This window comes from Homalodisca vitripennis, chromosome 3 (assembly GCF_021130785.1).
Source record: "Homalodisca vitripennis isolate AUS2020 chromosome 3, UT_GWSS_2.1, whole genome shotgun sequence".
Taxonomy (NCBI): domain Eukaryota; kingdom Metazoa; phylum Arthropoda; class Insecta; order Hemiptera; family Cicadellidae; genus Homalodisca; species Homalodisca vitripennis.
The window spans coordinates 5,367,506-5,380,376 of NC_060209.1; the positions used below are offsets into that span (position 1 = coordinate 5,367,506).

General features: G+C 35.5%; 1 protein-coding gene across 1 annotated transcript in view; it reads left to right on the plus strand.

Moving 5' to 3' along the window:
* Nucleotides 1-12,871, plus strand: part of LOC124356549 (putative E3 ubiquitin-protein ligase UBR7) — a 64,980-nt gene that overhangs the window by 17,338 nt on the left and 34,771 nt on the right. The window contains exons 3-7 of the mRNA XM_046807616.1: nt 3,633-3,693; nt 4,807-4,956; nt 8,289-8,391; nt 10,172-10,260; nt 10,780-10,855. Coding sequence (XP_046663572.1) covers nt 3,633-3,693; nt 4,807-4,956; nt 8,289-8,391; nt 10,172-10,260; nt 10,780-10,855 — 479 coding nt within the window. The remainder of the gene's footprint in view (nt 1-3,632; nt 3,694-4,806; nt 4,957-8,288; nt 8,392-10,171; nt 10,261-10,779; nt 10,856-12,871) is intronic.

Genomic DNA, 12,871 nt, shown 5'->3' on the forward strand with positions numbered 1-12,871 from the left:
GGACCTTTTCTGTAGATCGCGCAATTTGCTAATTTGATAGGTCAATCAGATTTGAGCTACGACCAACGGTTCGGCCGCTATCGGGCTTGAAACATTATTTTTATCGAAAAAATCTCTGGAATTTCAAATGTTCGAGCGTTTGTCGCTTAACCATGGAAGATAGAGCAAAAAAGTCATTTGAAACCTTTTTTTGTAGTTCACTTCATTCCTGACCATGAATTTTCCGTCAGATCCGAGCTAGCTCCAACGGTTCGCCCGCTATCGGGCTTACAAAAAATGCCTGCAGGGGTGAAGAATGCGCGATTTTTTGGGAATTTTTTTTGAGGGGTTGAAAATGAAAAAATTCTCACTTTTCGGGATTTTCCTGGTGGTTACACGTGGAAAGCTATCTGTGTACCAAATTTCAAGTCTCTAACTCATCTGGAAGTAGGTTAGAATTAGTATACGTGAGTGAGTGAGTCAGTCAGTTACACATGCGGTTGTATATATATTAGACTCGCCTTCGGCTCGCTGGGGCTACGCCCCCAGGCCCCCAAAGTAAACGCTTGCAAATTCGGGGATAAGCGGAATTCGGTGACTGGTTAAGTCCGGACATTAAGTAAATGACAAGGGATTTAAAAAATTGACCTTTTTCATAGATTTTTTTTCCGGATTCGTAAAAACTTTTGACTTTGAGGGCATTTTGCGGTTAAACCGTTAGAGATTACGACAAAAAAGTGACTGGACCTTTCTTGTTGGAAATTTAATTTTGTCTTTCGATTGTGCCCCTCAGATCTGATCTACGACCTATGGTTTAGCCAGAAATGAGCTCGGGAGAAAAGTCTGCACGGGTCAGCTATCTTGAATTGTGTAGTATAAACATAATAAAAACCGACCTCAAGGCAGTATTTAAGTCGAACAGGGGGGTTTAATATCACCAGGAGACTATCTAGTCAAGGCGAGAAATTCCCTGGGTGGGTGATTAATGTTAAGGAGGTTAAGACAAGAGGGGGTTTTTTAAATTTCGTCAGGATATTGTCTGGTCATATGAACAAATTCCCAGGGGGGGTTAACGTTACCGGGGGATAAGTCTCCAGGGGGTTATCTGGTCATACCAGGATCTTCCCAGGGGGGGGGGTGGGGTTAAGAGATTTGGTGACTGGTAAAATTCGGACATGATGTCATGGCAGGAAATTCCCTGGGGGGGTTTTAATGTTACCAGGGGGGTTAACACATCAGGGGTTGAATGTACAGGAGGTTATCAGGTCATACCAGGAATCCCCGGGGGGGGGGTTAATATTAACCGGGGGGGTTAATGACACACTTGGGCCTTTTTTAGAGGGTATTGTGTCCTGTGAACATAATAAATATTCCTCTGTCCCCTATCTACTATTGACGCTTAGCTAACGCTCAGCCAACTCCCGAAGTCACTGAACCTTTTCTGTAGATCACGTGATTTCCTAAATCCCGTTTAAAATTTTGTTTTGAGTTACGACCAACCGTTTAGCCGCTATCAAGCCCGGAATGTAAATTTTTAGGCGAAAATGTCCAATATTTTCACTTAATCGCGTTTTTGCGGTCAAACTAAGGGAAATATAGTAAAAAGTCACTGGACCTTTTTTTGTAGGTCATCTTATTTCCTAAATAAAACGTTAGTCTTATTTTGACCTCCGACCAATGGTTTCGCCGCTATCGAGACCCCAAAAACAAAAGTTTCGCGTAAAAGTTTACAACAAAATTGTACATAATCACGTTTTTTCGGCCAAACCAATCGAGATAGGGCAAAAGATTACTGGACCTTTTTCTGTAGATCGCGCAATTTGCTAATTTGATAGGTCAATCAGATTTGAGCTACGACCAACGGTTCGGCCGCTATCGGGCTTGAAACATTATTTTTATCGAAAAAATCTCTGGAATTTCAAATGTTCGAGCGTTTTGTCGCTTAACCATGGAAGATAGAGCAAAAAGTCATTTGACCTTTTTTGTAGTTCACTTCATTCCTGACCATGAATTTTCCGTCAGATCCGAGCTAGCTCCAACGGTTTCGCCCGCTATCGGGCTTACAAAAAAATGCCTGCAGGGGTGAAGAATGCGCGATTTTTTGGGAATTTTTTTTGAGGGGTTGAAAATGAAAAATTCTCACTTTTCGGGATTTTCCTGGTGGTTTACACGTGGAAAGCTATCTGTGTACCAAATTTCAAGTCTCTAACTCATCTGGAAGTAGGTTAGAATTAGTATAACGTGAGTGAGTGAGTCAGTCAGTTACACATGCGGTTGTATATATATTAGACAAGATATATAGAGGAAACCCACAACATAGCTTTTCTTTAGCCCTCCATCTTATGATTATTTCACGCTAAAATGATAGCAAATGAAAATGATTTGCATGGTTTGCTTAAAGAATTGTAAAAAAATAAAATAGTGAGAAAATGCTAAGTGTTGTATATCAAATTGTTTCTAATAAGATGCGCTCTACAAACTAGTGACAAAAATAAAAACAACTTTAAAAAATTTTTTCTTAGCCAACAGTAGAATAAAAAAATTAAACTTTGAGGTGATATATATGTACACTGAATTGTTGTAATCAAAAATATACAAAAAGTTCCAAATTTAATTTTGAGTTGAAAACATATAACTTAACTTCCACAGAAAAAACACTAACACTGAGGACTTGAAAAATTAAAAAATGTTCTGTAGGTAAAATTGGACTATTACTGTAATGCTTCAAATGTTTTTTTCTCAATAAACCACTTATTCCGACTATTTCGGACCGTGTTCTAACCCTTAAAAAAACCCCTTGAATGTGTTATTATTTTGGTTCAAATAGAAGCCTAAAAATATCTAATGTATTATACCAAAACGTAATTAAACCATGAGAAAAAATATATAACTCTTTATATACACATTTACATAACTCAATATAGATTTAGTCTGATTGAGGTTCTGACTCCTCGCTCTTCTGCTAAACAGTGCCTAATCACACTAGAACGGCTGAGTTCGCTCATAATAAAACATGAAATAATATAAAAAACTATTACAACAACAATCAAGACAGTACTGAACGCCACAGTAACGTAGCAGTCCCAATTGCCTGATTGTTACTTCCCCACAACTTTCCAAACTTCGGTTCCAGTTATACTGGTGAAAAGGGAATTTATTCCTCTTTCATACTATATAAAGTACAAGATTATCACATCTTGTTATTTGACAATAACTAATGATCACACGGTGCAACTCTATCCGTATAAACGGGTCAAATTGAGTTGCACCATGGATCTTATCAGGTGGAGGATTAAATTGAAAGCGAAGTTTGATACCCTTACAAAAAGCATCATACACGTAAATAAATTGTAAATCAGCATCAGCCAACCATGAACAGATTCTTTAAGTGATGTCTTTGTTTCTTTATGTGTCTGAAAGTCGATTTTAAGCATATAATGTAGGGAAAATATAATCTGAGAAAATTATTATTTATATTTTTGAACTCTTTCAGTACCATGCGGCCCTAACTTTGCCTGTAAAAATAAAGAATTTTTCATTTCATTTTTTTTTCATTTCATTTTTACTCTTCAGTATAATTATAATGTCTGAGCTAAAAAACATTACTAAATTCAATATGCTATTGTCCTCAAAATCCGGTTGCTGTGTTTCAGAAACTTTCGGTGTGACTGCGGAAACAGCCTTTTCAATGGGAAGAAGTGCACTTTGGACCCTGTGAGTCGTACTATTTATACATAATATAACATACAACAGTTTGAAATGTCTTTCTAATAAAAAAAAACTCATGGTACACAGCAGTGATATTCTAATGTTATGTCTTGTCAAGTGTCAGTGGAACAAATGATTCTGATTTGTTGAGATAAAGTAATAGAGTAGTTTATTGTAATTTCTGTTTCACTGCACGATATCTTGAAAATGAAATGATCAATAGACTTGAAGTGTTGCATGAAGCTTCATTTAAATATGGGAAACACTGAGTTTTATAACTTATTTACATTAAAACATTAAACCAATATTTAACACTTTTATTATTTTGTGAGGCCTTTCGATATCAAAGATATCATCTTCAGACACATCACAAAAAATGTGACTGAGTTTGATGATGGTGCATGTCTCTCCATGTGTTTTGGCTGAGTGCTAGCAAACATTTTACATTAGTCGTATAGGTAACAAGGAGGACAACAAGAAAATAGCAGAATAAATCTATTTGTAATTAAACTGGGCACAAGCATATAGATTTGGACATGTGACAGGTTTATCCATATAGTAAACTGAAAAATAATAGAAGAAGAAGTCATTGTTAAAGTTGGTTACAATATTTGATTTTAGTGCACCCTTGTGTTGTAGTACCTGCCCTAGCTCACCAGAACTTGTATTATTTGTACACTGTATGAAACATAATCAAAAATATTTCAATGTATCATGTGGCAAGAAATCCTAGAAATATTTCATTCTTAGACTTTAAATTTGCCCGAAATTTCATTTCTACATGAACAAAAATGTGTTCTATGATGGTGCATTTTCAACTATGAGCTTTGGTTTAATGTAATTTTTTATGTCCATTTTTCTTCTGTGTAACTGTATGTCCTGTCTATCTGCCTGCAAGACATCACGAGATTGAAATGAGTTATAGATTTGAATTTTTGCATTCAACCTCAACGAAGCGTGTTACACGCCACATGGGCTGGTGTACTCTTACCTTGTAATTAATAAGTATAATGTAAAATAAACATTGCTTTACTCCAATTAACTTTTATATTTGGCAATTGAATCTAACACTATTGCTGTAAACAAAATGAGCAAGTGCAATGAGATTTGGTTTTTCAGATAAAGAGCGAGATGAATGAGAACAACAGTTACAACCAGAACTTCCGTGGTGTCTATTGCTGCTGTCAGAGACCGTACCCGGATCCAGAGGATCCTGAAGACGATGAGATGATACAGTGTGTAGTCTGCGAGGATTGGTTCCATACAAGGGTAAATTGTCTCAGGATTGACATTTATATAATGTAGCTATTATTGTAGTGATTATTTTGTTATTGATTCAAAATTATAACTTTCTCTATTTTTAATAATAAGTAAAGTTTTAACAGTGTTAACTTTTTAATACTTCTGAGCTCTTCTTCAGGTGAATAACTAACCTAACACATAGTTAAGATCTATGTTAAAATAAACAAATCATACCAGAGCGTTGTGACACGCGTAAGTCAGGAATCACAACCACCATGTTGAGTGTAAACTTCACTCTCTCTAAAGTATGAACTTAATAAAAACAAAACACAACACTAGTTGTTAAAACTGCAAAACTACAGAATATAGGTTATAATAGGTCTGCATCCCGACCAACCCCTATGACTGACCAGAGGCCAATAGTAAATGATAATCATTATTATTAATTATGTTGAGTTAGGTATTCACCTGAAGAAGAGATCAGATTGCAGATCTCAAAACGGATTTTTTGTAGTTATAAAAGATAGTAAATATCCAATAAATTCCTCTTTCCTTCAATTTTTATTTATTATTTTTCTTATTACTTAAATTTATTTATTATACACTGTTAAATTTCTATGTTATAAAATAACAAATAATAATAAATTCAGAGCAGTAGTGTAACACATAAAGTGCTGAAAAGATACTCATTAGGCACACCAAAACTTGTGTTTCCTTGTATTGAACTTATATTATATTGAGTTAATGCCAGGGGTAGCATCTAAAAAGATTACCAGCAGCAATTTCTCTAAAAAATTGACACCAATGGTTAAGTCTCTAATCAGAAACGGCAGCACATGGCACTTTAAAACAATAAGTCTCTGATGTGTGACAGCAGTGACCGACAATTTTTATTGGTTTTATCAGTTTATAAAAATATTTCTATCTGCTTAAGAAGTCTTATTTTTCTGACAGAAATTTAAACACAACAATTATATACAGTATTTACATCCCTCCCACCAACTATTTTATTTTTTGGTTTGCTCACCTGGCCAGATTCAAACCGAAACAGTATTATTTTGCTTTTGTTTGGCTTATTGCCTGCATCTTTTATATTTAAAATTATCCCCAAAACTGTTGTGTACTTCTGGCTTGACAGTACGTGATGAGTTATTGGTAACTGGCCATGGATTATTTTCTGCCTGTGAGGATTATCATGTTCATTCAGTCCGAAAGCGTCGATCATAATGTGTTGAAACATGTAGGAAACCATTTTGTACCATCTATGTAATTTCTGTTCCATTGCATAATAAAAATGTAAAATATGTAACTCATCATCTGGTCGGCGCGGTCCATTCTCTTCTCCTAGGTGTTTTACTGAATTATGGGCGGTGGCTTTTCATGGAGTTTCCCTCATCTATTATTGGAAATAGACTAGTGGTTTTAAAACTGTGTTGAGATGTACAATAAGTCCCTATACAAAACCAACTCTTTCTCTCCCCTTTAAAGATTTGTTTCTTAACTTCTGTGGAGATATATTTCCAGTTTGTTAACAAAGTGTCAGAACAGTTTGTCTCTTTGGCAAGAAGTTGAGAAGCCGTAGGTGAACTATTTTTTACTTGTCCATAAAAAGTGTATGCCAAACTCCCAAGTTTCCCTCGCATGAAGTAGTTTACTACCTTGATTGTATCTCCTTTACCACCCAGTTCTCCTCCTCTGCTACAAAACTAGCTCACATATAGAATAATAATAATAATAATAATTTTTATAATTAATTCCAAATTTATGGCCTATTTCTTTTATACTGCCTGAATGTGAGTTTTCCTCTTCAAAGGACAGTACCTTCATCAATCGACAACTCTCAGACTATACTCAGGACTAGTATACTGAAGCCATTTTTTCATTGAAATAATGTTAGCTTTTTAACTTTGTACAGACATCCTTGTCATTTTGTGTGTGTTGCTGGTCATTTCAGAAAATGGAGACATAGTAAAATTAGTAGAAACCTGTCTCCTACTCATTCCTTGTGTATTAAAATTAAAATTGAACTACTTGTTAGTTTTCTAGTAACCTTAAACTCTATCCTTTACAGCACCCATGTAATTAGTAATGTCAACCCACTTATATGATTTTACTATAAGATCTTTCTATTTATTGATTGTTGTAGGCATCTTAGTGACAGGTAAACGTTCCAGGCAGATTTATTTGTAGGTTTGTTTTCTCCAGGTACAAGTGCCAAAAGTTCATTCTCAAAAGTTTCCAACTGTGGATTGTAAATAAGATTTTCTTGCTCACTCTTCTGTTAGAAACCCTAACTTTTGTGAATTTCTAGGTATTTTTATTTTTTTTCAGATTGTGTTTAGAATAAAAATTTACCTTAAGGTAGAAAACATTAAGAAACTGCATTTAAATAATTATCCTAGTGTTAATCTATATATATAAAAATGAAACTGTTCGTGTGTAACAGCATCACTCACAAACGGCTGGACGGATTCGCCTAATTTTTTTTAAATTTGTTCGTCTTGATCTGTAGAAGGTTATAGGATACTTTTTATCCCTTTCCCGATTCAGGATTCCGCCCCACTGGTTACAGAAATACCCGTAAGAAATGCATTGCAGCAAACATATGTTATTAAGTGAAAGAGTCTTTTCAAATTTTTAATCAGCTGTTCTTTGTAAACATATATAATGCGACAAAAAATATATTTATATATATATTTCTTTACACTTATAGTTTTAAAGCATAGAGTAAGCTTAAGAGAAACGACAAATTTTGTTTAAACTGTTTCTGCAATCATAATATATAAAAATGAATGTTTGTGTGTTTGTCCTTTATAGACTCAGAAACTATTGGACCGATCACTATGAAAATTTGTATTTTTCTATGTAGAAGGTTTATACGCAATGCCCATTGATGTAACTAACCACCAGGCTGTACTGCAAGATATAAAAGTTATCAAAGCGCCTGCACATTATAAACTGCAATTACAACACAGTAGTTACGTATATTAAAATATCCAAACACTATTTGAAGGCAAAGAAATATACGGGCAAAGCTTAAGAGACGCGTGCGAAGCCGCGGGAAACAGCTAGTTATCTTTAAAATATATCAATACTACTAATATAAGTGTGCAGCATAAATAATTAAATTGTAAATAATAGCCTACTGTGAATTATTTCATTTCTTTTTTAACTATAGTAGTTTATTCTTTTATTTTCTTCTCTTTAACATCCAATTGCAGTGCATTAGCGCTGCACTGTCTCGCTGAATCATTGGGAATCCTTCAATTAATGTTATTTTATTACATATTTGGAACTTGTATTTTTTTCAACAGAATTAACGGGTTTCCCTGAAATTTGAAGTGTTGTCAATTTTTTAGCACCTAGACTCAAGTGTGCCAAAAGAAGACGATTACGGTGAGATGATCTGTGGTACATGTACTGATAAGCTGCCATTCCTTCAGTACTACCTCGGTTATGCAGGTGAGGACTGGACTCAATGTCCAATGAAATGTTTATAATTAGTATGAATGTTTACAATAAGTAGGAATTTTTTCAGTAATTGATCAGTTTGGCTAAGGCCCACCTTCATGAGGTGGTTTCTATGTGGGCCATGTCCTGTCCATCTTGTCCCCTTTTACAAGAGGTTTGCTGTAGGAGAAAGTTATCCCGCAACCCGGCTCTGAACCCACCATAAAGGACTCTGCTTCCTTGTTGGCAAGGGTATCTGCTTTTTCATTACCATGAATGTCCTCATGGCCCACACCCAACCGAGTGTTATTCTATTTTCAGTTCTACCAGAGCATTCTTGCATTGCCAGACTGCTTTCGAATCAAACAAACAGGTATCAAGTGCCTTCAGTGCAGTCTGGCTGACTTTTTTTGACTTGGTCTCAACTGACTGTATTGTTTGGTTTCTGGTAAATTCCATAACAACACGTGATCACTACTGATAATTACTAGGTAACCAACGTAAATGTGAACACACAAATAAATTGATTTGTTTTACTTTCGTGTGCTCAGATCACAGATGATATGAATGTTTGAATGAAAATACAACAAACATGGCTGACTGACTACAGTCTTAGTAAAGTGAACTCCAAGAAAAGTGTGTATTTAAGTGGTAATAATCCAACAAAATATTATTTACTTGTGCACAATACTTACCTCGGATCATATGTAAGTAAACAACAAAAATAATACTTCATGAAATTTCGAAACTTTATCAAGAAACTTAAGTTTAATTCTGAACATTCACCAAGCAAGTAAACAGTCAAGATTAAGACTTTCAATATTCCAAGCACATCATTTAAAACATAACTACTATATTAATCACTTTAAATTAGTAAAAAACACTTCAAGAAAGTATCAAGGATTAAATCAATATAGAATGCAAACTATGAATAATTACTATCTATGACACAACCCGATAAAAGTGTGACGTCACTGCCAAGTCACAAGGCAACAGATATTCCACATCATACAGTGTTGGCGCTGGCACACAGCTGCTTGGCCACCTGTAACTAGACCATCAGACTACTGACCCCAGACACTGTGTCAGCATTGTCAGCGCTGACCTACAGCAATACATCCAGCTGTTGTACTGTTCAAGCTACTGACACGGCACTTGATTGCCACTTAATCAAGAACACTTATTTAAATTGACAAAAAGAAAGTTAACAGAGACAAGACCAAAGACAGTGGACTTAACTTAAGAACATGATAACATTGTATATTCATCCAATATTGAATTGTCTAACCTCAACATACTTGACACCATTCTCTGTACTTGATGTTCAGAAATAAAGCATTATTCTATTCTATTCTATTCTAATGTTTGGTGCCATCCTCCATTTCTGGTGAAGAAAAACCTCAAAATATACCTCAACTCAAGCTTAGATCACATATACTCTCGTTAGTATTAAATTTCTAAATATTAAATTACTGGAATCAACGGAAATGGGAACATAGTAATAACTTGCAGCAAGCAACATGGCTGCAGCGGAAGTGGTAGCAGTAACTTAATCAGGGTACTATTGGGAGCTATGAGAGTTATCTTATTCAAACTGGCTCGGCGTTATCCGCTTTGGTCGCGACCTTGACTAGTGCTACTTGACCATACATACAGCAATGCAGATACCTACAATAATCAAAACTTATAGTAAATTATAATCTCTACCAGCAACAAACTATGCATATTTATAATTAACAAGTACCGTATTATTTTATTTCACTTTAATTAATTGTCATATTCCTTTTTCCAGTGAGCAAAATAATGAACACTGCTGACAAAAATGAAAGTTCTGAAAACATAAATGTTGATGATGACTCCCCGGCTGATACAGTAAAACAGGCAAGTCAATTGTTGATATTCTTACATTCCAAATATTCTTGTTTAAATCAATTTTAACTACCAATCTAGTGCCGGACCAAGACAGTGTCATCTAACTTAATAATTATTGTATAGTTTACTATTGTCTTTATATTTTGAATTAGGCCACTTTTGGAACCAAACTTCAAAATAAGGTCAGTTTTGGAATTATGGATTAATATTGATATAAATAAATATATAATATTGATATTAGGTGATTAAGTAAGTTTTAAATTGTGTCCAATCTATTTGGATTATTATAGAAGTGCATGTGTTAGACCAGTTTTGAAAATATCTGGCTTGGGTTATTTATTTCACATGTAAAAATATGCAGGCTCTTTCAAATAGTCCAAATTTACAGGATAATAATTTTGATCTCCGGTTAAATTGATTATTATTAATATTTAAGTACAATTTTTGGATATATATAATTGTTTTTGAGCTTTGGTAAAAATCTTTGAATGGGAATTCTTTTGGTTATCAATACTTTTGGTTTAACAGGTGTCTAACAAGATGTCACCACCCAAGGAGAGTGCTGCTAGCAAAACTTCTGAGACCAGCGTTCCTGTGAATCAAGGTAATACTGATACCAGCAGGAGTAGGAGACAAAAAACCTTCAGCTTGTATATTCAGGGGAACTTCGATAACTCTGAGCTCGAGGAGCCAATAAAATAAAATATTCTATGCAAACTGTATTATTTTGTATAGGTATGTCAACAAACTGAAAGAACAATTCAAATTAATCCAACTTTTGAATTAAAACTTTTTGAATTATCCGTGTTTAAATGTAAAACAATTTCTTCTGTTTACTACCTATACTTTTACAATTTTGATCAAAAATATACGAAGAAACCATAGTTTTGTCAGAAGATTTCAACATAAATGTAATACAAAAATTATTTAGAAGGAGTCCTTTCTTAATTTATTACGCACTTACAATATGTATTGTTTGAATCTGGAAAAAACGATAGGAGAGGCATGTTTAGTCAATATTATCACTAATATAAGTGCAGGAAAACTTAAATGTAGAGTAGTAGAACCTCACCTGTCTGACCATGACATCATCTTAGCTAGCTTATATAAAATGATAAACATACAATGTGATGTACGAGGGGTATCCAAAAAGTAAGTTTCCCTGTTCTGTAAAAAGACGCGTACGTAACACAGCGTGCAGCTGTGGGCGGGGATATGTAGCGCGGTTCGGTTGGCAACAGGTGCGCCGGTCACTGGCCCATTGTCACGCTTCTCAGTCAGTTGCTGCCCAAACATCATGGAGACTCCACTGCGTTCTGCCGCCAGTTGCGAAGTCCGTAGTGTTATTCGTTTCTTGACCGCCAAAAATGAAACTGCCGTTGAAATTCATCGTCAGTTGTGTCAAGTGTATGGTGAACATGTTATGTCCGTTCAGATGGTCCGTCGTTGGCGTGCAATGTTTTTGGAAGGAAGAGAAAATGTTCATGACGATGAGCGTAGTGGCCGACCGGCCAATTCTCGGCAACCTGACGTCATTAATGCTGTACGAGCAGTTATTGACAATGATAAGCTAGTGACTCTCGATGAAATTATGGATAAACTGCCGTCAAGTGTTGAAGTTAGCCGGTCATCTGTGCACAATATCATGACAGAAGATCTTCAGCTTGCAAAAGTGTGTGCAAGATGGGTGCCTCGCTTATTGAGCAATGCCCATAAACAACAACGAATGGCTGCTGCTCAGTCTTTCTTGCGATTGTTTGACGATGAAGATGAAAACCTCTTCAGTAGAATAGTCACTGGTGATGAAACATGGACTCACCACTCAACTCCAGAGACCAAACGCCAGAGTATGGTGTGGCAAAAAAAAGGAGAGGCAGCTCCTCAAAAAGCCAAAGTTTTTGAGTCGGCAGGAAAGGTAATGGCTACAGTTTTTTGGGACTGTTATTGATTGACTATCTTCCTCGTGACGAAACCATAAATGCAGAAAGGTATTGTGAAGTTCTCACCAGACTTCGGCGGGCAATACAGAATAAACGGCGCGGACTTTTGTCGCGCACGGTTCTGCTTATTCAAGATAACGCCCGACCACACGCTGCTCGTGCAACAATGGAACTTTTGAGGAAATTTAAGTGGGATGTTTTTGGTCATCCTCCATACCCACCAGATCTTGCGCCTAATGATTTTCATCTGTTTCCGGAGCTGAAAAGACACCTTGGCGGTCGGCGATTTGCCAACAGCGATGACCTTCAAAATGAGGTGGATACTTGGCTTAAAAATTTGGCGGGTGAATTTTGTGATGCTGGAATAAAAAAACTACTTCCTAGATACCAAGAGTGCTTAGAAAGGGATGGTAACTATGTAGAAAAATAAGGTATGATGTAAAAAGTTGAATAAATGTGTTTCAGTTATTTTTTGAGTCTTTTTAACTTTTTCATAATTAATGGAAACTTACTTTTTGGATACCCCTCGTAAGAACTAATAACATGTACAAAACAATAAGAGTAGTGACGCCTATCACCAGTGATAGTTTTAAAAACATCTTAGCTAGCTGATATAAAATGATAAACATACAATGTGATGTAAGAACTAATAACATGTACAAAACAATAAGAGTGGTGAC